Consider the following 24,560-nt stretch of genomic DNA (forward strand, 5'->3'; position numbering starts at 1 on the left):
TTGGCCCAAAGTCACCCAGTTGGCTTTCATGGATAAGGTGACACTAGAACTCCCCATCTCCTGGTTATTGGCTCAAACTCACCCAGTTGGCTTTCATGCTTAAGGTGATACTAGAACTCCCCATCTCCTGGTTATTGGCCCAAGGTCACCCAGTTGGCTTTGATGCCTAAGGTGGGACTAGAACTCCCCATCTCCTGGTTATTGGCTCAAACTCACCCAGTTGGCTTTCATGCCCAAGGTGAGACTAGAACTCCCCATCTCCTGGTTATTGGTTCAAACTCAGGCAATTGGCTTTCATGGCTAAGGTGAAACTAGAACTCCCCATCTCCTGGTTATTGGCCCAAGATCACCCAGTTGGCTTTCATGCCTAAGGAGAGACTAGAACTCCCCCTCTCCTGTTTATTGGCTCAAACTCACCCAGTTGGCTTTCATGCCTAAGGTGAGACTAGAAATCCCCCTCTCCTGGTTATTGGCCCAAACTCACCCAGTTGGCTTTCATGCCTAACGTGAGACTAGAACTCCCAATCTCCTGGTTATTTGCCCAAACTCACCCAGTTGGCTTTCATGCCTAAGGTGAGACTAGAACTCACGGACTCCTGCTATTTAGCCTGGTACCTGAACCACCAGGCCAAACTGGTATAGTATAGATGGCAAACCTATGGCACATCTGCCAGAGGTGGTGCGCAGAGCGCTCTCTGCATGCATGCCAGTCCTTCGCCCTAGCCCAGCTCCACCATAGCAATAGCAATAGCAGTAGACTTATATACCGCTTCATAGGCCTTTCAGGCCTCTCTAAGCGGTTTACAGAGAGTCAGCATATTGCCCCCAACAATCTGGGTCCTCATTTTACCCACCTCGGAAGGATGGAAGGCTGAGTCAACCCTGAGCCGGTGAGATTTGAACCGCTGACCTGCTGATCTAGCAGTAGCCTGCAGTGCTGCATTTAACCACTGCGCCACCTTGGCTCTTGCATTTGAGCATGCCTCCTGCTGGCCAGCTGGTCTACGGGGCTCTGCGGGGAAGTGGGGCGCATGTGGGGGGATGCATGTGTGGAGGGGCGCGCATGCATTGCATCTTGGGGGTTCATGCGCCCCCCAGTTTTGGGCCTGGAAAGCTGCCTGCACCAACCTAGAAGCTAAAACCAGGTGTAGGGGCTTTGCTCGAGCCCCTCCCCATTTTGGGCCTGGAAGTCATCCTGCACCAACCTGGAAGCTAAAAATGGGTGAGGGGTGGGCAGGTGTGCATGCGCAGGGAGGGCGCTAACATTGCACTTTGCAGTTTGGGACGCGTGCTTTGGGCACTTGGCACCCAAAAGGTTAACCATCACTGGTATAGAGCTTCCTGCTTGAGCAGGGGGTTGGACTAGAAGACCTCCGAGGTCCCTTCCAGCTCTGGTAACAGAATAACAACAAAGCCACAGAATAGTAGAACAATGGCTCTTGATACTCTAGGTCAGTGTTTCTCAACCTTGGCAACTTGAAGATGTCCAGACTTCAACTCCCAGAATTCCCCAGCCAGCATTCGCTGGCTGGGGAATTCTGGGAGTTGAAGTCCGGACATCTTCAAGTTGCCAAGGTTGAGAAACACTGACCTAGGTAATATAGAGCAGGAATTAGCCACAGCTTAATGTCCTGTCGATGCTGCTATAGGTACGGCTCAAATGCTGTGGTCCTATCTTGATCCGTTCTCTGGACATGGGGTATCAAGAAAAGGTGGGCTTATCTTTTATGACAGGTACAGTGTCTTGCCATGATGACCCATGGCAAATTGGGCTGCCAAAGGAAGTTGCCAACTTGAGCTCCTGGGACATAGACATTCTCGGTACGTTTGATCCATTGGTGAAATTCAATTTTTTTTTACTACCGGTTCGGTGGGTGTGGTGTGGCTTGGTGGGCGTGGCTTGGTGGGCATGGCAGGGGAAGGATACTGCAAAATCCCCATTCCCTCCCCGCTCCAGGGGAAGGATACTGCAAAATCCCCATTTCCTCCCCACTCCAAGGGAAGGATACTGCAAAATCCCCATTCCCTCCCCACTCCAGGGGAAGGATACTGCAAAATCCCCATTCCCTCCCCACTCCAGGGGAAGGATACTGCAAAATCCCCATTCCCTCCCCACTTCAGGGGAAGGATACTGCAAAATCTCCATTCCCTCCCCACTCCAGGGGAAGGATACTGCAAAATCTCCATTCCCTCCCCACTCCAGGGGAAGGATACTGCAAAATCCCCATTCCCTCCCCACTCCAGGGGAAAGATACTGCAAAATCCCCATTCCCTCCCCACTCCAGGGGAAGGATACTGCAAAATCTCCATTCCCTCCCTACTCCAGGGGAAGGATACTGCAAAATCCCCATTCCCTCCCCACTCCAGGGGAAGGATACTGCAAAATCTCCATTCCCTCCCCATTCCAGGGGAAGGATACTCCTAAATCTCCATTCCCTCCCCACTCCAGGGGAGGGATACTGCAAAATCCCCATTCCCTCCCCACTCCAGGGGAAGGATACTGCAAAATCTCCATTCCCTCCCCACTCCAGGGGAAGGATACTGCAAAATCTCCATTCCCTCCCCACTCCAGGGGAAGGATACTGCAAAATCCCCATTCCCTCCCCACTCCAGGGGAAGGATACTGCAAAATCTCCATTCCCTCCCCACTCCAGGGGAAGGATACTGCAAAATCTCCATTCCCTCCCCACTCCAGGGGAAGGATACTGCAAAATCCCCATTCCCTCCCCACTCTGGGGCCAGCCAAAAGTGGCATTGGCCGGTTCTCCGAACTAAAAATTTCCGCTACTGGTTCTCCGGACTACTCAAAATTTCCGCTACAGGTTCTCCGAACTACTCAAAATTTCCACTACTGGTTCTCCAGAACCTCCTGGATTTCACCCCTGGTTTGATCCTTCTTCAATTATTGGGACTCTTCTGTTTGAAGTAACGCTTTTGGGAATGGGTTGCGTCTAACTCAATGGCCTTCAACTTGGCATGTTTTAAGACTTGTGGACTTCCAACTCCCAGAATTCCTGAGCTAAGATGACTGGAGGCGGAATTCTGGGAGTTGAAGTCCACAAGTCTTAAAGCTGTCAAGTTTGAAGACCCCCCGGTTTAACCTTCTGGCTGGTTTTTCGACAGATGGCAGCGGAGATGATATGGAAGACTGCCGTTATCAAATTGACTATGGGAAGCACGTGTTGATGGTTGGGCACCAGAACTGTACCGAAATGGAGGTATGCCCTTGAGGTGCTGTGAATAATGTGGACTGGGAATTCTGGAAATTGAAGTCCCCACATCTTAAAACTGCCAAGTTTGAAAATCACCTGGTCTAAAGCAAGGGGTCTCCAAACTTGGCAACTTTTAAGATTTGTGGACTTCGACTCCCAGAATTCCCCAGCCAGCAGAGGGAATTGAACAGTGTTGAAGTCCACAAATCTTAATATTACCAAGTTTGGAGACCTCTGGTCTAAAGGATAGCAGAGGTGGGTTCCTACCAGTTCGCACCTATTCGGTAGAACCGGTTCGTCAAATCTACCGAACCGGTTAGAAGAGGTTCCACCAGTGGACCCGGAAAGCAGGCCACACCTACAGAAGAGGTTCCAAAATTTTTTGAAACCCACCACTGGTGGGTGTGTAATGTCCCGCAGTTATCTACACATTAATAATGATCTAGTAATATTTCCTTATACATTTTAGGGACCTTTCCTTACATAATTGGTGTTTTCTTTCATACTTTTGGATTTCTAATTTCTGTTTCCGTTAGTTGGCAATTGCTAAAACCAATCCCATGTGAAAAAGTATTCAAAGCCTTCTTGATTTTAATTGTCAATTTATTTATTCCTGCACATTGTAATATTTATTCATTTACATATCTCTGTTTTTCCACTGTTGTGCAAACACAATTCCAGCAGCTGCTAACTGTGTAAAATTAAATATATATATTATACTCCCTTCCAAATAGCCAACAAAATATTTCTGGTTTTAATTCCATATCTTGCTTTACGATTGCTTCTAACTACTAACTTCTGAATGGCTACTTGGACCGACCTAAGTACAAATTCATAATTTCATATCCGGTCACATGGGTGGCAAGCCACGCCCACAAAGGAGGCCACACCCACAGAGTAGGTTCCAACAATTTTTGAAACCCACCACCGATAAAGGGGTTGAACTAATCAAGGAGAGAAGTAACCTGGAAATAAGGAGAAATTTCCTGACAGGGAAAAGAATTAATCAGCAGAACCACTTGCTTCCAAAAGTTGTGAGTGCTCCATCACTGGAGGCTTTCAAGAAGAGGTTGGACAACCATTTGTCTGAAATGATAAGAGTCTCCTGCCTGAGCAAGGGGTTGGACTAGAAGACCTCCACGGTCCCGCCCAACTCTGTTAGCCTGTTACTCTATTAAAAGTGCAGAAAAGTGTTTGTATTTTAAAAAAGGAAAAAAATACGGGCTGATTTTCAGAGCTTAGAAAAATTTGAACAAGCTGAAACAATGGTGACGCTTTTTTATTTAAAAAGATTTTTTATTTTTTCATTTTCATAACATAACCACCTGCATGCTGTTACATAACCAATATTATTTTGTATTATTAAATATTTACATCAATTCGTCTTACCGTCAACCCTACAAGAATGATTATTGGCTCTTCTGCTCTCCATACACCATATTTGTACCCTATCCATCACTTTCTTCTCCCTCTCTCCTCCTCCTCCCTACCTCCTTTCTTCCCTCTGTCATCCTTCTCTTCTCTACTTCCCCTTCAGCTCTCCTTCTCCTCTCTCCCCTTTCCACTCCTTCTTTCTCTCCTCCTCTTCCCCCCTCTCTCCTGTCACTCTCTTCTTCTCTTTACCTCTCTCCCCTCTTCTACACTCTTCATCTCATTTACTTGGTGTATTTCAGCCTCTGAGCAAGCTCCATTTTATGTTAATGGTATTTATAATTTAATTTCAATAAACATCTTTAATTTTAACATATATGCTCCTTTTTTAAAAAAAAAAATCAGGCACCGTCCAAAACTGGAGATGCCTCCCAGTCACACCACTCCAGGTGCAGGGTAATATGTCCTTGACTCTCTGAGAAAGGAATGTTATTTTGACTATATATAAGGAATGGATCAGTTCCCGAAGTTGCTCCTCAGGAATTCACAACTTCATTAAAAGATTTTTTTTTTTTGGCGGTTTCTATTCCCAGGATAACAAGCCGCGCCTGAGATTCAGGTTGCAGTTCAACAATACGGAGGGGGTTCGACCCCAGAATGAAACTTACAGCATAGACTGCGATGCCCCCCAGGCTGATGAAGCGCGTTCCGACAGGGGCTTCGCCAGTGCTACTACAAACTGCACCAAAACCAACATGGCGGTAAGTGTTGAGGGCAGGGTTGACTGCCATTGCTCTGGTGAACACCTAAGTGCCAAGTACAGCCTTGTGTATAATTTACCCATGTAGTATGGCTTTTACGTTTATCCTTCTCATATTAGTGTCATTATTATTATCAAACTGAGAGCTTCTGCGCCGGAGACAAATTCCTTGTGTGTCTAATCCCACTTGGCCATATAAAGCATTCTATTCTTTATATTCTCCTATTCTATTCTATTCTATTCTATTCTGTTCTCTCTTATTCTCTCCTATTCTTATTCCATTCTATTTTCTATTCTATCCTCTCCTATTCTATTCTATTCTCTATTCTCTTCCATACTCTCTTCTATATTCTCTTCTATTCTATATTCCCCAGAATAGAATATAGAATTAACTGCAATATATACAATTCTTTTATATATTCTACCCTATATTCTATCCTATTCTATATTCTATCCTGTTCTATATTCTATCCTCTCTATTGTATTCTCTATTCTCTTCTCTGCTCTCTTCTATATTCTCAGAATAGAATAGAGAATTCTATACAATATATAGAATTCTTCTATATATTCTACCCTGTATTCTATCCCATCCTATAATCTATTCCATTCAGTATTCTATCCTATTCTATAATCTATCCTATCCTATATTCTATCCTATTCTAGATTCTATCCTCTCTATTCTATTCTCTACTCTCTTCTATATTCTCTTCTATATTCTCTTTCTATTCTATATTCTCAGAGTAGAATATAGAATTCTATACAATATATAGAATTCTTTTATATATTTTACCCTATATTCTTCCTATTCTATATTCTATCCTATATTCTATATTCTATCCTATGTTCTATTCTATATTCTATCCTATTCTATAATCTATCCTATTCCTATTACTCTACTCTCTTCTCTATTCTCATCTGTCCCTCTTCTTCCCTCTTCTAATCTCTTTTGTGTTTCTTGCATGGTTTATGTCTCCTGTTGTAGTAGTGCTTGACTTCCAACAATTCATTTCATGTCCATTCAACTCGATTCTTTTCAACGCATTGCACCGTTTTGCTATTCATGCTCATATCCAAATATCTTCCCCTTGTAGGTTACATTCCCAAGGCTGATTCCCAGTTTTCGGGATGAACTCACGGTATGTAATCCAACTTTCTCTGGCAAGCTAGTTGAATCGCATTTACCAATAAAATAACACTGGGGGGGGGGGGAAATTCTATAATCTGCCCACGTGACTTGGCTCACATTATAGCAGTGATTTATTTGATTGCGGTTGAGCGTGTGGTTTAATCACAGCTATTGACACAAAGTGCAGTTTAGTTGGGGGAAATCTGAATCGGTCTCTGAGATTTTAATTAGACTTGCTGATTTTTCCTCTCCAAGTCTTCGAAATGTATCTGTTGGCTGATAATGAAAGCACACAAATTAAGTCTGGTTTGTTTTTTTTAAGATTGCTGTTTGGAGATTTAAGATTTTAAGAGGTATCCTCCTGCACAGGTGGTAGAGATTTTTTAACATCTCTGAGGTCCTCTCCAATAAATATCTTAATGTCAACATCCAGCTTGAGCATCCAAATAAAAGTCCAGCACCATTTTGCTCCTTAAAAACTGTTTTATTGAATACATTGCATAGTAATCTCAAGGCAAAACTAACTCCGAGATTCCCAGGCACAGGTTCATAGTATTAAACAATGATTTTCCCAGCCAAACCCCCATGGGAACCATCTGAATCAACATCATACCTGTTTAAGATGTCCTTGAAACGGTTCCAGATTCTCTCAAGCTTCAGTGAAGCAGCAGAAGTTTCATTTGCTGAGCTTGTCTATCAGAAAGGTTGGCAGTTCAGCGGTTCGAATCCCTAGCACCACATAACATTGAACTCCCGTGACTTGTCCCAACTTCTGCCAACAGAAGCAGTTCAAAAGCACATAAAAAAAAATGCAAGTAGAAAAATAGGGACCACCTTTGGTGGGAAGGGAACAGCGTTCTGAGTCCCTTCGGCGTTGAGTCATGCCAGCCACATGACCACGGAGACGTCTTCGGATAGCGCTAGCTCTTAGGCTTTGAAACGGAGATGAGCATCGCCCCCTAGAGTTGGGAACGACCAGCATATATGCGCGAGGGGAACCTTTACCTTTTAAGCAATGTCAAAACGGAATGCTTTTCAAAAGTAGTGTCTGAAAGTGGAGAGCTTTCAGATTCTGCAACATGGTTATTGCAAACCTGTCTTGGTCCAAAGATCTTTTCTTAATGTTGTGGCATTTTTTTTAGGGTGTCCAGCCTGGAATGGGGTCTCAAGTAGCATCTGGAATGGAGTGGATGGTATCGATCGAGGATAATGGCCAGATCCATCATTTGCTTCTCAGGCAGGCGATTCAACAGGGCTACACTTTCTTTTCCGATGCCACTGATATCATTATCCAAGTCCCGTTTAATGCTAGAGGAGTTGCAGTTTACAAGGTACAAGAAAAGGGGAAATAAGAGCTGTAGGTGCCGGGATACAGGTAGTCCTTGACTTATGACAGTTTGTTTAGCGACTGTTTAGTGAAGTTGCAACAGCATTGAAAATAGTGATCAATGACCGTTTTTCACACTTATGACCGTTGCATCACACACACACACACACACACACACACACACACACACACACACACCACACACACCGTGATCAACTTTGAGATACTTGGCAAGTGGCTCATATTTATGATGAGTTCAGTGTCTGGGATCATGTGAGAGCCGAGGTGGCGCAAGGGTTAAATCCAGCACGGCAGGCTACTTCAGCTGACTGTAGTTCTGCAGTTCAGCGGTTCTAATCTCACCGGCTCAAGGTTGACTCAGCCTTCCATCCTTCCGAGGTGGGTGAAATGAGGACCCAGACTGTGGGGGCGATATGCTGACTCTGTAAACCGCTTAGAGAGGGCTGAAAGCCCTATGAAGCGGTATATAAGTCTAACTGCTATTGCTATTGCTATCATGTGATCTCCCTTTTTGATCTTCTGACAAAGTCAGTGGGGAAGTGAGATTCATTTAACACCCATGTCACTCACTTAACAACTGCAGTGATTCACCTAACAATGGCAGGAAGAAAAATCGTAAAATGCGGCAAAACTCACAACAGTTTTTACCTACACAATTGAGTGCAAAATTTCTATTGCTAAGTCAAGGACTGCCTATATAAATTCCCCATGTTTGGTATTACTTCTCCAAAACTGAGCTTTGCAGAAAGTGTTTTATTGTTAACGATTGTGGGATTTATGATTATTATTTTTTTCTCGTTTTACTAAGGTTTTTAGAATAGGTGGCCTCTACATTGATTGGCTTTTATTTTGTTTAGTTTTTATCCTTTATTGTTTTATAGGTAACGCAAAGTAGCAAACATTAGCTAATATTCCTTCCCCTTGCTATTTACTCCAGTACAGCAATCCTGTGAGGTGGGTTGGGATGAGGGAGAGGGACTCGCCCCAGGTCATCTAGCCAAGGTTCATGCTTAAAGTGGAACTAGAACTCTCAGTCTCCTGGTGATTGGCCCAAAGTCACCCAGCTGGCTTTCATACTAAAGGTGAGACTAGAACTTACCATCTCCTGGTAGGTTCGCTCAAAGTCTCCCAGTTGGCTTTCATGGATAAGGTGGGACTAGAGCTCCTGGCCACCTGGTGATTGGCCCAAAGTCACCCAACCTACTTTCATGCTTAAGGTGGGACTAGAACTTACCGTAAGTTCACTCAACGTCTTCCAGTTGGCTTTCATGGCTAAGGTGGGACTAGAACTCTCAGTCTCCTGGTGATTGGCCTGAACTCACCTAACTGACTTCCATGCCTAATGGTAAGGATGTGCTGTGAGATAATGGTGATGATGTAGTGATGGGCATCCTTCCACTTTTAACGGTTTGGGGGAAGTGTCAAGATCTGCTTTGGGATTGGATATTGGCATAAAAAAATGTTTCTAGAATGTTAAAAGCATGAAACGTTTCTGTGTGTTTTTCAGCAAGATGACCACGTGTTATATACCGTAGCCATCAAGCTAACTTATGGGCCACCAGAGCAGCGCCTGACTCTGGAATCAAGAATGATCTGTGCCCCAGGTGAAAACTTTTGTTTCCAACATTCTGCTTCTAAATCAGACATGGGGATGTTGCCTTCCAACTGGGTGTTCTATCTGTAACTTTTCCATCTTCTTCCTCATACGTTGATTCCTTCTATCCTTTCCTTTAACTTTACTTCATGAAAAAAGACCCATATTTTCCCTTCCTTTCTTAATCCAAGTTTGTTTACTCACAGGGTGGGAAAGTGGGTGAATTGAATTCTGACACCTACAGTTGGCCGAGTTCAGAACACATACAAAACCTGAATGTGATTTGTGGCTTAACATGCTGTGTGTAAATGCACCTATTATGGTTTGTAAATCATGGTTTATGATTAAACATTAGGCCTGAACATAGTAATGGGGTTATTGAACTAACCAGATTGACATAACAAGGTTGGTGCCCATATTATGACAGCCCATATTTTTGGGAGGAGGTATATTATGCAAGCTTATCAGGATTGAAGTTATTTTTCTTGAAGAACCTCAACATGAAGAAGACCATCAAACATTGGAGAAGAAAAATTGGTTTGGAAAATCTTCAATCTTTTCCCCCAACTTTTCAGGCCCAGCCATCTGTAATTCGACCCACATGATGGTGATCCTCCCAGCTTTCCCAGGAAAATTGACAGCTGTCAGCCTGAATGAGAAGAACATTCCGGTACACCAACTTCAAGCCAATGACATTGGTGTGGATACCAGAAAAGGAGTGAAGTTGCATATTCCCAAAAGTCTCCTGAAAACTCGGGTAAGTTCCTTGAGTTTGAGGACATATTTCTTGAGGGAAATGTTGGGGGAGGTTTGGTGGCTGGGGAATTCTGGGAGTTGAAGTCTACAAGTCTTAAAGTTACCAAGGTTGGAAACCCCTGGTCTTAAAGGTTCAAGAGTTGGTTGGGAAATTCTGGGAATTGAAGTCACCCCTGAAAAGATTCCTGGTTTCAATAACAGTATCCTAGATTGTACCACAATAGGATCATCAGTTCATTAACCATCAGTTCTTTTTTATTTTATTTTTAACTAATTGATCACCCTTGTGGAGTACTGTGAAGCTGTTACCATGGCAATTCCACTGTGCTGTACAGTGGAAGCCATTTTACAGCAGTACAGTAGAAGCCATTTTAAGGCACAACAAGTTGTATCTTAACAGAACACACACTCCGAGGGGTGTTAGGGTGTCTTACCACCAGAATATTTCTTACCGTAGAGTAAGTCATCTGTGTACCAAGTTTGGTTGAAATTGCTCGAGGCGTTCCAGAGTTATGCTGGAACACACACACACAAACACAAACACAAACACAAACACAAACACAAACACAAACACACACACACACACACACACACAAAACACTTTTATATAGCTAGATCGATCTACATCAGTGCTTAATAAACATTGCGTTAGAGTCATTTTGCTTATACAGTCCAATATTATTGATACTAATAATAGTAATAACAGTATATTATTTACTGATACTGTATATAATAATAATCTCTCATTATTTACTTGTACATAGTAATATTTTTTTATTTTCTAAATTCCATTTCTATTCTCTAGTGGTTGATAAAACAAAATAAATTGGTTAGTGTCAATCTGTCCATCTCTGCACAGTTTAATACCTTTTTGACTGTATTCTCAAGTGTAGGAATATCCTCATTCTTCCAATATTGTGCAGGTACAATTCTCGCCGCTTTGAACACATGTAACATTACATGATTAACCATCAGTTCTAACCATTCCTCTGTCTTAAAGTTTGAAACCCTGATGAAAAGCAGTGGAATAATTTTCTCTCTGACTTTTCCAGGCCTACAGAGATTATGATTGTTCCGGTTTTCAGTTGTATATCGCACCCTTGACATTGAATTTTGACTATCGTGGGGAAATAGCCACCATGGTGAGCTACCCAGAATGTCCTTGTGTACAAAATGCACCAATAGGTAAGGATTTTAACATCGCTTTTAAAAATAGAACTTCAAATGTGACTGTTCTGACCGAGGCTTCCCGAGAGCATGAAGCAAACTCCTTATCCCCACAAAGACTTCTTTTATTCCTTGACTGTGAATTCTGCTCATTCACACCCAGCAACGTCTTTCAAGGGAGGATTTACAGTCAGAGACCTTATCTGGCTTGGAGAGCTGCCAGGACGATATCTGCAAAACTTGGCAAGGAGCCTCGGAGAGTCACGAACCAATTTAGCAAACTAATTGTCTCCTGCAAACTCCACTCCCCTTTCGCTCCTCTTTTATTTCCTCTGGGAGGGGCCATTCATCGTCCACCTGTGGACTTTCTCTCAAGTCGACCCTGTTCTTTAGCTGTTCCCTTCGTCTGGCCACTCTGCGCATGCACACACTGAGAACAGGCTCCAGCTGTTCTTCTGCCTCACTGCTGTCTGACTCCAGAGGCAGCTGATAACTGGCATACGGCTTTGGCCCCCTCTCTGCCTCCGACACAGAGCCCTCATCAGTGCCTTCCCCAGACTCCAGGACTGGCCCATCTTCCTCCCCAACCCTCCTCACTGTCCAAATCTTCTGCCACCTCCATTGACCACTGGTGTGCCACAACAGTGACTTGCAAAAGGGCTAAACATTCTGTTGTCATTGTGGGTCAATCTAACTGAGAACTATCTGTGGTAAAATATGTTCAATAGGTCATAAGTATCTTTGGGGAATCCATCTTAACTTCAAATGGTCACTAACTGAGAACTCTCTGTGGTGAAATATGTTCAATAGGTCATAAGTATCTTTGGGAAATCCATCATAACTTCAAATGGTCACTAACTGAGAACTATCTGTGGTAAAATATATTCAATAGGTCATAAGTATCTTTGGGGAATCCATCATAACTTCAAATGGTCATGGTGAGAACTCTCTGTGGTAAAATATGTTCAATAAGTCATAAGTATCTTTGGGAATCCATCATAACTTCAAATGGTCACTAACTGAGAACTATCTGTGGTAAAATATGTTCAATAGGTCATAAGTATCTTTGGGGAATCCATCATAACTTCAAATGGTCACTAACTGAGAACTCTCTGTGGTAAAATATGTTCAATATGTCATAAGTGGGGAATCCATCATAACGTTGAATGGTGACTAAGTGACACCTAACTGTACTAAAAAAAGGGGGGCCAAAATCAGACATTGTTGATGTTCCTTAGTTGGGTAATGAAATGTCTGCCACCAACTGACCAACTTCTCCCTCGAAGAGGACCAGAAACTTCCCGATTCCACCCTAAGTGACAGAGGTTCCTCTTCAGTTGCATTCATTGTGGCTTCCCATGGTGTGTGACCTGATCCCCAACTTCCTTACAGTTACCATTTGCACTCAAGACGGACACATGGATTTTGAGATAGCGAGCAGCAGTACGAAACCGGACTTGAACCTGGATACCCTCAGGCTCAGAGACCCAAGCTGTGGACCCATCGCCAGGTCGGCTTCGAGAGACCGAGTCCACTTCCGTGTGCCGCTGAACGATTGCGGGACCACACTGAAGGTGAGTTCCTCCTTCCGATGGACCCGGTTGGTTTCCCCTGCTTCACCGATGCAACCTGTCCTTGAATTAGGACCGCAATTGAGCCCCAGAGGTTTGTTGCTAAGCGAGACAGCTGTTAAAAGTGCATTTTGCCTTCCTTGCCACCGTCGTTAAGTTAGTAGCACGATTCTTAAGTGAATCTGGCTTTCCCATGTTGATTTGGCAAAAGGGGAATCCCATGACCCCAGGATATTGCAACCGTTGTAAAAAATCAGTTGGCAAGTGTCTGAATTTTGCTCACTTGACCACAAGGGTGTCGCAGAGTGGCGCGGTGGCCTAGAGATGGCGCTCTCGCCTCACAATTAGGAGGCTGTGAGTTTGATCCTAGGTAGAAGCAGATATTTCTCTCTCTGCCGAATATAACTCCGCATTGGTGACAGGAAGGGCATTTGGCCAGTAAACACCCTGCTAGCTCCATTCAGGGATTAAAGGGTCGTTAAATTATGATGATGGGTGTTGCAATGGACGTAAGTGTGAAAAACGGTCATAAGTCACTTTTTCAGTGCCATTGTAACTTTGAAGGTTGTAACCCGAGGACTTATTTGTACCCTTTTTGCAGGTTGTTGGTGAGAAGATGGTTTATGAAAATGAAGTGAGTTCCTTTTGGCCAGATCAACCCCCACGCTGGATCTCAAGAGATAGTGATTTCAGGTGAATCCGGCTTGGCTTTTAGGGGAAGATCAAGATACCTTAATTTTCTGTGGTTGTGCTTTTCCCATTCGGGCCCAATTCCAGAAAAATTGTGGAGTTGCAAAGTATTGCTCAAGACCACGGTGGTTAGGATTTGCAATGCTTTCTTTTTGCCAATAGGCATGGATGATGAATGCAATTAAAAAACATTGTTTTTTGCCCATCGGCCCAGCTGCCGTTCAATAACTTTGGAAGCGACGGATCCAATTTAAATTCCGGGTTTATCACTCCGTGCAAAGCTCTTTGTTTTTGAAACTTGCGCAGACAATATTAATAAGAGTTTATGCCCTTGACCTAAATGATGTAACATTGCTGTAGCTGTATAATCCGGGATTGAATGAATATCTTCTCCCCACTCTTGGTTGGCTCACGATGGAAAGCCAGATAACAAAAGAAATTTCAGAAAAAACCCAACTCCTGATTTAAAACAATCATCACTGGATAAGATAGTATGACACTGCCTTGTACGTGGCAATTTCTTCAAACCATCCTTCTGCATTTTCAGTTAGGATGATCATTTAAAGCCGGGTTTTCTTGCTATTGTGTAAATCGTGCATTTGAATGCACACTAATTTTTAGGCTGGGCAGGTGGCTGGCTTTTATTTAACCCATTAAGCCGAAATTCACGTTACGAATGAGGGTGATGTGTAAACCCAGTCACGTAAGAAATAGGCTACAGTTCTTCAAATAGGAAAGGGCAAGACTAATAGAATTGAAGCAGGGGGAGTTTTCGTACTTTTCCCATCCCTTAATTGACTGTGAAATGAGATTCTGCAGATCTGAGTGGGTGGAGTGGATTAAGACGAGACCTTTTGACTAAAGCAGTATTAGAAGACATGAAACTCCGGCTGAATCTTGGCAGGGAAAAAAATAAATCTTTGAATGCAGATCAATTGGCAATGGCAATAGCATTTACCATGCTTATATACCGCTTCGTAGTGCTTTTCCAGCCCCCTCTAAGCGGTTTGCAGAGTCAGCCTCTTGCCCCCAACAATCTGGGTCCTCATTTTACTCACCTCGGAAGGATAGAAGGCTGAGTCGACATTGAGCCAGTCAGGATCGAACTCCTGGCAGTGGGCAGACTTGTTAAAATGGTGGCACACTGGTCAGAATGCAGTACTGAAGCTAATTCTGCTGACTGCCCACTGCCAGCAGTTCAATCGTGACTCAAAGTTGACTCAGCGTTTCATCTTTCCGAGGTGGGTAAAATGAGGACCCAGATTGTTAGGGGAAAGAGGCTGACTTGCATCCATTTGTAGGAAACTTGGAGCCAGTTTTTCAGCTCTGAAGAATAGCTGATGAAGCTTCTTGGATGAGAAGTGAAACGTTTTCTAAAAAAATTTTTTTTTCCTCTTGAAATAAAATCACCTCTGAAGCGGTATATAAGTCTAAGTGCTTCTTCTGCTCTGGAGCCGGGGCCTCTGGGACAAGATTTCTGGGTTCCACCACAAAACCGTGTTCGACTAAACCGCGCTCGACGAAACTGCGTAGCTGACGTCATCAACAGGGCGACAACAACGCGGAGACAGAAGCACGCTGTAAACGCTAAACCTAAAATTAACCCCTAAACCTAACCCCCCTAAACCTAATCCTAAACCTAACCCTAAACCTAACCCTTAACCTAACCCTAAACCTAACCCTTAACCTAACCCTAAACCTAACCCTTAACCTAACCCTAACCCTAACCCTTAACCTAACCCTAACCCTAACCCTAACCCTAACCCTAACCCTTAACCTAACCCTAAACCTAACCCTAAACCTAACCCTTACCTTAAGTTGAATCGGCTTGCTTTCAAAGCGCTATTTAAAGCGCCCTTCTTTCTCCGCGCTCGCTGTTGTCGCCCTGTTGATGACGTCAGCGACGCGGTTTAATCGGGCACGGCTTAGTCGAGCGCGGTTTTGTCGTGCCACGGATTTGTGCAGGTTCAGAGAAGCAGAGGGAGTGTTTGTTTCGGAGGAAGACTGGCCGATGTAAGAGAAACAAATTCCAGAGCTTAAAAAGTTTTCCATTGGTAATTGGTATAGTTAAATAAAAATTGATAACGATAGTAATGTATACAATGTTGAGCTGTTATGATAAGTAATAATTGGATATGAGAAGGGAAGGTTAGAAATATTTTTGGACTATATATAAAGATAGCAATAATTATAATAAAAAAACAAAACTATATACAGTTAAATTTTAACTAATAGGGGGAAAATGCTATGATATAGGATGTAGTTAAATAAAGAAAGGATAATGATAATAAATTATATACATGGAGGATTAGAAAACTTTGGTATTAAATATTATGGATGTTTAGCTGAAACAGGATATGAGGACTTAATGTTAATGGAGGATTTTATAAATAAGTAAATGAAATGCCAGCATGTGGTTATGGATTGAATCTTGGTATACTTAAGGATGAAGGAAGTTTAAATAACTCTAGTCAAATAAAAGTGGAGGTATAATGATGTTAATATAGAAAATATTTGAGTAAAGATATTTGAATTAATATGAATTATATTTGATGATGGTGGAAGAGATGCACAAAAGCTTTTTGTAACCAGCTGATATACTTTTTACAAAATATGTTTTGAAAATAAATAAATAAATAAATAAATAATTTATTTAAAAAAAAAAACAATTTCAGAATTTAAAAAAAAGTTTTCTGGAGCTAAGCTAGAGGCTAAACGTCACTCGGAATACGGAGGACGGAAAGAATGGAGGGGAAAGCTATCGGTGAGAGAGTACTGAGACCAAGAAGAACTTTGTTAATAAATTTGGAATTGGAAAAACCTAAAGCTACAAAGAAAAAAGGGAAGATCAGGAAAATTAGAATATGGACGTTGAACTTTTGGTTCGACTACCGACAAGATAGAGCCGAGGTGGCGCAGTGGTTAAATGCAGCACTGCAGGCTACTTCAGCTGACTGCAGTTCTGCAGTTCGGCTGTTCAAATCTCACTGGCTCAAGGTTGACTCAGCCTTCCATCCTTCCGAGGTGGGTAAAATGAGGACCCGGATTGTTGTTGGGGGCAATATGCTGACTCTGTAAACCGCTTAGAGAGGGCCGAAAGCCCTATGAAGCGGTATGTAAATCTAACTGCTATTGCTAAGATTTGACAAATTAGCGATCTGATTACATAAAGAAACAATAAAAGTCACCTTTGGGAGAGAGGAGACATAACACCATCTTGAAACAAAGGAATAGAAGAGGGTGTGGTCCGTCTTCTTACTTGACTCTATTTTGTTCACACTGGAAGAAAATATAGAACAATATTTGATAAGTGATGTCGAGGTTCCAAAGCAGGAATGGGGGGAGGGGGTGAAGAAAGCCTCTCAAAGGGGACCCTCCCCAGTTCTTTGGTAAGTAAAGGCAAGGGAGGGGAGAGATGCATTCAGATTTTCAAGATAACCTCACCATAATGGTAGCATTAGTACACAGGTTTTTGGTTATCTGTCCAGAGTTGAAATTACTCAATTTTTCTTCCAGGTTGACCGTGATTTGCTCGTACGAGAGTGCCGATACTTCCTTGAATGTCAGGATAAACACCCTTCCACCCCCTCAGCCTGCAATCAACCAAGGTCTGCTTTCGCTTCTCCTCCTCATTTATCCAGGTGAGCAATTTTAATTCATGGCTGCGTGGTGGGAGATATTCCTTCATTGCAGTTTTTACACCTTATTGTTTCCCGTATCTAGAGCAGTCTTTCTCAGCCTTGGCAACCTTAAAGATGAGTGGACTTCAACTCCCAGAATTCCCAGCATGGCTGATTGGAGGGGAATTCTGGGAGTTGAAGTCCACCTCCCTTAAAGTTGCTAAGATGAAGAAACACTGATTTTAGAGAAGCGGGTTCTTGGTTTAGGAAACCGCTTGCCACGGTGGCGCAGTGGTTAGAGTGCAGTACTGCAGGCTAGTTCTGCTGACTACCGGCTGCCTGCAATTCGGTCGCTCGAATTTTGACGTGATACAGATTAAGAGAGTTGGAAGGGACCTTGTAGGTCATCTAGTCCAACTCCCGCCCAAGTAGGAGACCCTACACCATTTCTGACAGATGGCAGTCCAGTCTCTTCTTGAAAGCTTCCGGTGATGAAGCTCCCGCAACTTCTGTTCCATTGATTGTTCTCACAGTCAGAAAATTTCTCCTTATTTCCAGGTTGAATCTCTCCTTGTTCATTTCCATCCATTATTTCTTGTCTGGCCCGCAGGGGCTTTGGAAAATAGTTTTCCCCCCTTCCCCTCTGTGGTACCCCCTAAAATATTGGAATGCTGCTATCATGTCTCCCCTGGTCCTTCTCTTCACTAGAGTAGCCTGCCCAGTTCCTGCAACTGTTCTTCATATGTTTTAGCCTCCAGTCCTTTGATCATCTTAAATAGAATGCAGGGGTGGGTTTCTCGCCCCGTTCCAACCGGTTCGGTTGGAACGGGGCCGGCAGCATCCTCGTGCACGTGTGCAGTGCACGCATGCGTACTAGCGCCTGTGCGATGCTCCAGCTGCTCCTGGAGGATCGCGCAGGCGCTGTATGCGTTCTGCGCATGCGTGGAAGCGCAGAACTCGTCAAAACCGGGTAAGAAACGCGGGCGGGCGGATGGATCCTTCGGCGTTCCCGGAAGTTACTTACTTCCGGGTTCGCCGAACAACCAGTTCGCGGGGACCGCCACGAACCGCCTGAAACCCACCCCTGATAGAATGCCACCAGATTTGACAAACCTGGGCAGGAAGGAGCAGCTTCAGAGATGGTTCCTTATTTTGCAGATGAGTCCTACTCGATTCCTTACGATGAGGACCAATATCCACTTGTGAAATACCTGCGACAGCCCATTTTCCTGGAGGTTCAAGTACTTCACCGAAATGACCCAAACATCCACTTAATGCTGGAGAATTGCTGGGCTACTCTGGCCTTAGAGCCCGCGTCTTTGCCACGCTGGAACATGGTGGTTGATGGGTAAATAGCCTTTGTTTTCTTTCTTTTTTATTTGCATACTTCACTTGTACGCTGCCTTTATGATTTTTTTTACAAATAACTCGTATTTGTAAACTGATCCAATGCGCTTTCCCCCCTCCTATTGCCCCCACAACAATCTTGTGAGGTGGGTTGGACTGAAAGAGAGGGACTGGCCCAAAGTCAGCCAATGGGTTTTCATGCCTAAGGCGGGACTAGAACTCATCATCTTCTAGTGATTGGCCCAAAGTCAGCCAATGGGTTTTCATGCCTAAGGCAGGACTAGAACTCATCATCGCCTGGGGATTGGCCCAAAGTCAGCCAATGGGTTTTCATGCCTAATTGTGGGACTAGAACTCACCGTCTCCCGGTGATTGGCCCAAAGTCACCCCACTGGTTTTTGTGCCTAATTGTGGGACTAGAACTCACCGTCTCCCGGTGATTGGCCCAAAGTCACCCCACTGGTTTTTATGCCTAATTATGGGACAAGAACTCACCGTCTCCCGGTGATTGGCCCAAAGTCAGCCAATGAGTTTTCATGCCTAAGGCGGGACTAGAACTCACCGTCTCCTGGTGATTGGCCTAAAATCATCCAACTGGTTTTCATGTCTAAGGCGGGACTAGAACTCCCTGTCTCCTGGTGATTGGCCCAAAGTCATCCAACTAGTTTTCATGGATACAGTGGGATTGAACTCAAGGCCTCCCCATTTTCTAGCTTGGTACCTTAACCACTTGATCAACCTTTCATGCTGGGAAAAGTCCAGGGGAAAGAAGTCTTGAGCCTCTCCCCAAACCATTCAAGATAAAACCCTGACCAGGTTGAACATGCAACCAGGTTTATGTTGTTTAAAGGCAGGCGTTGCATTTCCACCTGATCCAGTTAAGGAACCCCAGTATGAATGCAGCTGGAGAACTGTCCACTAGCAGGGCACGCATTCACACTGAGGGTGTGGCAGGAACCTTGTGTGAATTGCAGAACCGTGAATTACGCAGCACATTGTCCAATCATCCACTGCCATGTTGGCAGCTTCCACCCATTCAGTTCCGGTCAGGTGCAGAGACAAAGGATGACCTTGGCTTTCTAGAAAGAATGTTGTTATGGCTACATATCCTCTAACTCCATAAATCCCCTCTCCTATTTTCTCACAAAGATTGTAATAATACAGCCACTTCCGGAAGACGAGGATGATAATAATAATAATTATTATTATTTTTATCACAATTGTATCACAGCGGCCAGTTGTTTTGCCGGATCTGGCATTGATTACTAGTCGGGCCCCATCCAGGGGCCTAGGACGTCATAACGTATTTTCGTAATATGCGTGCGGATCCAAGCAGTGCGGCTTTTTGCATTTGACTGATGGTGATTTTGTCAATTTTTAACTGTTTTATTAAACTGCCAATTACCACTGGAATTACCACTGCTGGTTTGTGCCATAGTCGTTGAATTTCAATTTTTAAGTCCTGGTATTTTGCGATTTTTTCATGTTCCTTCTCGGCGACCCTGCTATCACCTGGTATTGCGATGTCTATGATTGTGACCTTATTTTTCTCAACCAGTGTGATGTCTGGTGTATTATGCGCCAGTATTTTGTCTGTCTGTATGCGAAAATCCCACAAGATCTTGACCATCTGATTTTCGGTGACTTTTTCAGGCTGATGTTCCCACCAGTTTGTTGCTGTTTTAATATTATAATTTTTGCACAAATTCCAATGGATCATTTGTGCTACTGAATTGTGCCACGATTTATAATCAGTCTGCACAATTTTTTTACAGCAGCTGAGTATGTGATCTTTTTTTTTTTATTATTATTATTATTATTATTATTATTATTATTATTATTATTATTATTGAAAATATATAGTATAGCTCTGCTGGTTGCTTCTAACCTACCCCTGTAGGTTTTCCAACAAGAGGGAAAAAAACCCTGAACATTTGATTAACACTAATTTGCTTCTTTTCATAGATGCGAGTACGAACTTGACAATTACAAAACCATCTTTCACCCAGTCGGCCCGGCAGTCAGTTACGCAAATTTCCGCCAAAGATTTGAAGTGAAGGCATTTGCTTTTGTCTCCGACGGTGGCAAAGCTCTGTCCAACCTCGTGAGTTGCTGCTGAAAACCCTTGCCAGATTCAGTTCTTCCTGCTGGAACTGGAGCAGTAATTGGAAAATTGCTTCTGTAATTTGACCAGCCCATTTAGAAACTTCCCTCCTTTCCCATTATTCTTGGTGTAGGTCCCCAGAATTCTCTCCCTCATTACTAACAGAGTCATTCGCATGATTGCTGAAAATTGCTGATGGAATTTGCTATGCTTTTACTGCAGAAAATTGAACACGGGTGGTCCTCAAAGTTCTAATCGTTCATTTAATGGCCAAAGTTACAAGGGCATTAAAAATTAACTTATGGCTATTTTTGGCCAGGGGAGCTGGCAGCAGATTCGGACAGTGAGAAGGTTGGGGAGGAACATGGGCTGGTTGTGGAGTCTGGGGAAGGCTCTGATGAGGGCTCTGTGTCGGAGGCAGAGAGAGGGCCAGGGCCCTATGCCAGTTATCAGCTGCCTTCAGAATCAGACATCAGTGAGGCAGAGGAACAGCTGGAGCCTATTCCCAGTGTGCGTATGCGCAGAGCTGGCAGACAAAGGGAACAGCTAAAGAACAGGGGTCGACTTGGGAGTAAGGCCACAGGTGGACGATGAATGGCCCCTCCCAGAGGAAATAAAAGAGGAGCAAAAGGGGAGTGGAGTTTGCAGGAGACAATTAGTTCGCTTCATTGGTTCGTGACTCTCCGAGACTCCTTGCCAGGTTTTGCAGAGATCCTCCTGGCAGCTCTCCAAGCCAGATAAGGTCTATGACTGTAAATCCTCCCTTGAAAGACTTTGCTGGATGTGAAGGAGCAGAATTCACAGTCAATGAATAAAAGGGTTTTTTGCCGGGACCAGGAGTTGGCTTCATGCTCTCGGGAAGCCTCGGTTAGAACATGTTGCAGCATCTCCACAGTCGCGTGATCAAAATTTGGACACAACTGACTCATTTTTATGACGGTCATAGTGTCCCAGGGTCACAGGATCCTCTTGTGTGACCTCCTGACAAGCAATGTCCATGGGGTTACTAAGGCGGATTCGCTTAACAACTGTGTTACTAACTGAACAACTGCACTTTTGTTACGAACAGTTGTAAAATGGGGCAGGATTCATTTATCAGCTGCCTCACTTAGAAACTTAGGAATCTGGAGCTAAATTGTGGTCATTAAGTTGAGGACTACCTGTATAGCAGTTAATGAAGTATTCAGCTTTGTTCTTGGGAGGAAGCTGAATAAATTCGTTGTAAATGTGGAATAGCTCTGTCTTTTGCCTTTTAGTTGATCGTAGTTGACAGGAGCTGGTGGGCTGACAATTCTCCTCTTCTTTTAGATTTATTTTCACTGCAGCGTTATCATCTGCGATAGACAAAATCCAGATTCACCCTTGTGTTCTTCCCGGTGTCCTCGTTTTTCCAGGAAACGACGAGGTAAGGGGTTCATCCTGAAAGTTCTCCATTGAGATAAAGACCAAAAGGGGACATTAGAAGGATCAAATGTATGGCTAAGCTAGCGCGTCCTTCAAATTTGTTTTCTGCATTTAACTCCAACCTGATTTCTTAATGTTTCTCAACCTTGACAACTTTTTTAAGAGAGGCGGACTTCAACTCCCACGATTCCCCAGCCAGCATTCCCCAGCCAATTCTGGGAATTGAAGTCCACACCTCTTAAGAGAGCCAAGGTTGAGAAAGACTTTTCTAGATGGGTTAATATTCTAAGCCACCCAGATTTACCCTGTGGCAGGGTAGATCAGACAGGCGGACAGATAGATGAGAGCAGTGTGGTGGCCTAGTGGTGAAGACGCTCGTCTCCCATTCAGGAAGGTTGAGAGTTCAATCCTAGGTAGCGGCAGATATTTATTTCTTGTGCTCAAAGAAAAAAAATATCTGCTGTAAACTCTTATGTGGTGTCAGGAAGGGCATCTGGCCAGTAAATGCAGTTCCATCCAGTAGCCCTAGCTCTACCCTGAATTAAGGGATTACAGGGTCATAAAAAGGGATAGATAGATGGGTAGGGGGGTGGATGGATAGATGGATGGATGGATGGATGGATGGATGGATGGATGGATGGATGGATGGATGGATGGATGGATGGATGGATGGATAGATAGATAGATAGATAGATAGATAAGAGGGGTGGGTTCCTGCCAGTTCTAACCTCTTCTATAGAAGAGGTTCCACAAATCTACAGTGCCATTTAGAACCAGTTCCAGCTCCCTCCCCCCCCCCGCCCGTCCGCACATCGTCAAGATGAAGAGCGAGAGGAGGAATTCTGGGAGTTGAAGTCCACAAGTCTTAAAGCTGTCAAGTTTGAACACCGCTGGGTTTTTTTTTTCTAAAGGGTTAGGGGTGCAAGGGTTTGTAACTTGACAGCTTTAAGACTTGTGTGCTTCAAATGCCAGAGTTTCTGAGCCAACATTTTGGTTGCTAAGCAAGAGTGTTGTTAAGTGAGGTTCACCACATTTTACCAGTTGGCCACGCCCACCCAGTCACATGGCTGGCAAGCCACTCCCACCCAGTCACATGGCCAGCAAGCCACTCCCACAAAGCAGGCCACACTTACAGAAGAGGTTCTAAAAGATTTTGAAACCCATCACTGGATGGATGGATGGATGGATGGATGGATGGATGGATGGATAGATAGATAGATAGATGATTGATAGATGATAGATAGATAATAGATAGATAGATAATAGATGATAGACGATAGATAGACGATAGATAGATAGATAGATAGATAGATAGATAGATAGATAGATAGATAGATAGATAGATAGATAGATAGATAGATAGATGATAGATAGATAGATAGATAGATAGATAGATAGATAGATAGATAGATAGATAGATAGGGGTGCTGAATCCCTAACAATTCTGGGAGATGAAATCCCATCGTACCAAAAGTTGGCTTTTTGGATGAGTAGTCTTATGGTAACAAAACACAATTTTCTGCCTGCAGCAGAGGCAACGGAAAAGACTGCAGTTGTGACTCTGCCGCACGCTGTCATTTTGGTACCCGAGGAGGAATTTAAGATGCAAGGTACGTTGTCCTTAATTATTGCAGCAAAAGGGTCCGTTAGGCTTTTGGGGGCCCTTTGGGAGCCAAGTTATTCGAATACAGGAGAGGGTGGAAGTAGCCCTTTGCTTTGAAAGTCGAGAAGGGGTGAACGAGACACGAATTCCATAGCTGGAGGCTTTTTTAAAAGAAGATGCTGGACAGCTGTTGGTCCAGAATGGGGTAGAGTATCTCCTTGCCTGGGGCAAGGGGGTTGGACTAGATGACCTCAAAAGGCACCTTCCAGCTCTGTTCCTCTGTTACTCACAGGTCTCTTTGCCGTTCATGTTCTCACCTTGTAATCACCTTTTGGTATCCTTTCCGCAGGCCAGCAGAAGTTGAGCATCAAGGTGTGGATCGCTGTTTCTTCGATAACGGTGTTTGGCCTTTTGGCTACCATTGTGGTGGTCCTGGTTTGGTTAGTCCGACGGCGGAAAGGATCTGGCTTGATCAATTAAATAAAAATATTCCCCCAGTTCCCAAGGTGTGTGGGTGGAATGATTTCACAAATGAGCCATGGTGGCGCAGTGGTTAAGAGTGCAGTGCTGCAGGCTACTTCTGCTGACTGCCAGCTGCCTACAATTTGGGCAGTTCAAATCTCACCAGGTTCAAGGTTGACTCGACCTTACCATCCTTCTGAGGTGGGTAAGATGAGGGCCCAGATTGTTGGGGAGCAATGTGCTGACTCTGCGTGACCCGACAAAACCGTGTCGCTAAAACCGCGATGTCATCAACGCGCCGACAACAGCGCATCGACAGAAGGGCAATTTAAGGGCAATTTAAGTTAAGGTAAGGGTTAGGTTTAGGGTTAGGTTTAGGGTTAGGTTTAGGGTTAAGTTTAGTGTTACGGTTAGGGTTAGGGTTA

General features: G+C 43.9%; 1 protein-coding gene across 1 annotated transcript; it reads left to right on the forward strand.

Moving 5' to 3' along the window:
• The first annotated feature begins 1,694 nt into the window (after nucleotides 1-1,694).
• ZP2 (zona pellucida glycoprotein 2) lies at nucleotides 1,695-24,153 on the forward strand. The gene is made up of 16 exons (XM_032231007.1): nucleotides 1,695-1,821; nucleotides 3,124-3,218; nucleotides 5,177-5,344; nucleotides 6,435-6,479; nucleotides 7,612-7,800; nucleotides 9,325-9,421; nucleotides 9,987-10,168; nucleotides 11,220-11,352; nucleotides 12,727-12,908; nucleotides 13,507-13,598; nucleotides 17,112-17,236; nucleotides 18,374-18,563; nucleotides 20,528-20,666; nucleotides 21,975-22,071; nucleotides 23,600-23,680; nucleotides 24,023-24,153. Exons 1-16 carry the CDS (start codon nucleotides 1,695-1,697, stop codon nucleotides 24,151-24,153), a joined length of 2,073 nt encoding a protein of 690 aa, XP_032086898.1.
• The last annotated feature ends 407 nt before the right edge of the window (nucleotides 24,154-24,560 follow it).

This window comes from Thamnophis elegans, chromosome 14 (assembly GCF_009769535.1).
Source record: "Thamnophis elegans isolate rThaEle1 chromosome 14, rThaEle1.pri, whole genome shotgun sequence".
Lineage (NCBI taxonomy): Eukaryota > Metazoa > Chordata > Lepidosauria > Squamata > Colubridae > Thamnophis > Thamnophis elegans.

Excerpts from the sequence above, each read along its gene's own strand:
- ZP2 (XM_032231007.1), top strand. The coding sequence starts at position 1,695 with ATGGGGTATCAAGAAAAGGTGGGCTTATCTTTTATGACAGGTACAGTG. Across the intron at positions 10,169-11,219 it reads AAAGTCTCCTGAAAACTCGG|GCCTACAGAGATTATGATTG; the intron begins GTAAGTTCCTTG and ends TGACTTTTCCAG. Across the intron at positions 22,072-23,599 it reads TTTTTCCAGGAAACGACGAG|CAGAGGCAACGGAAAAGACT; the intron begins GTAAGGGGTTCA and ends TTCTGCCTGCAG.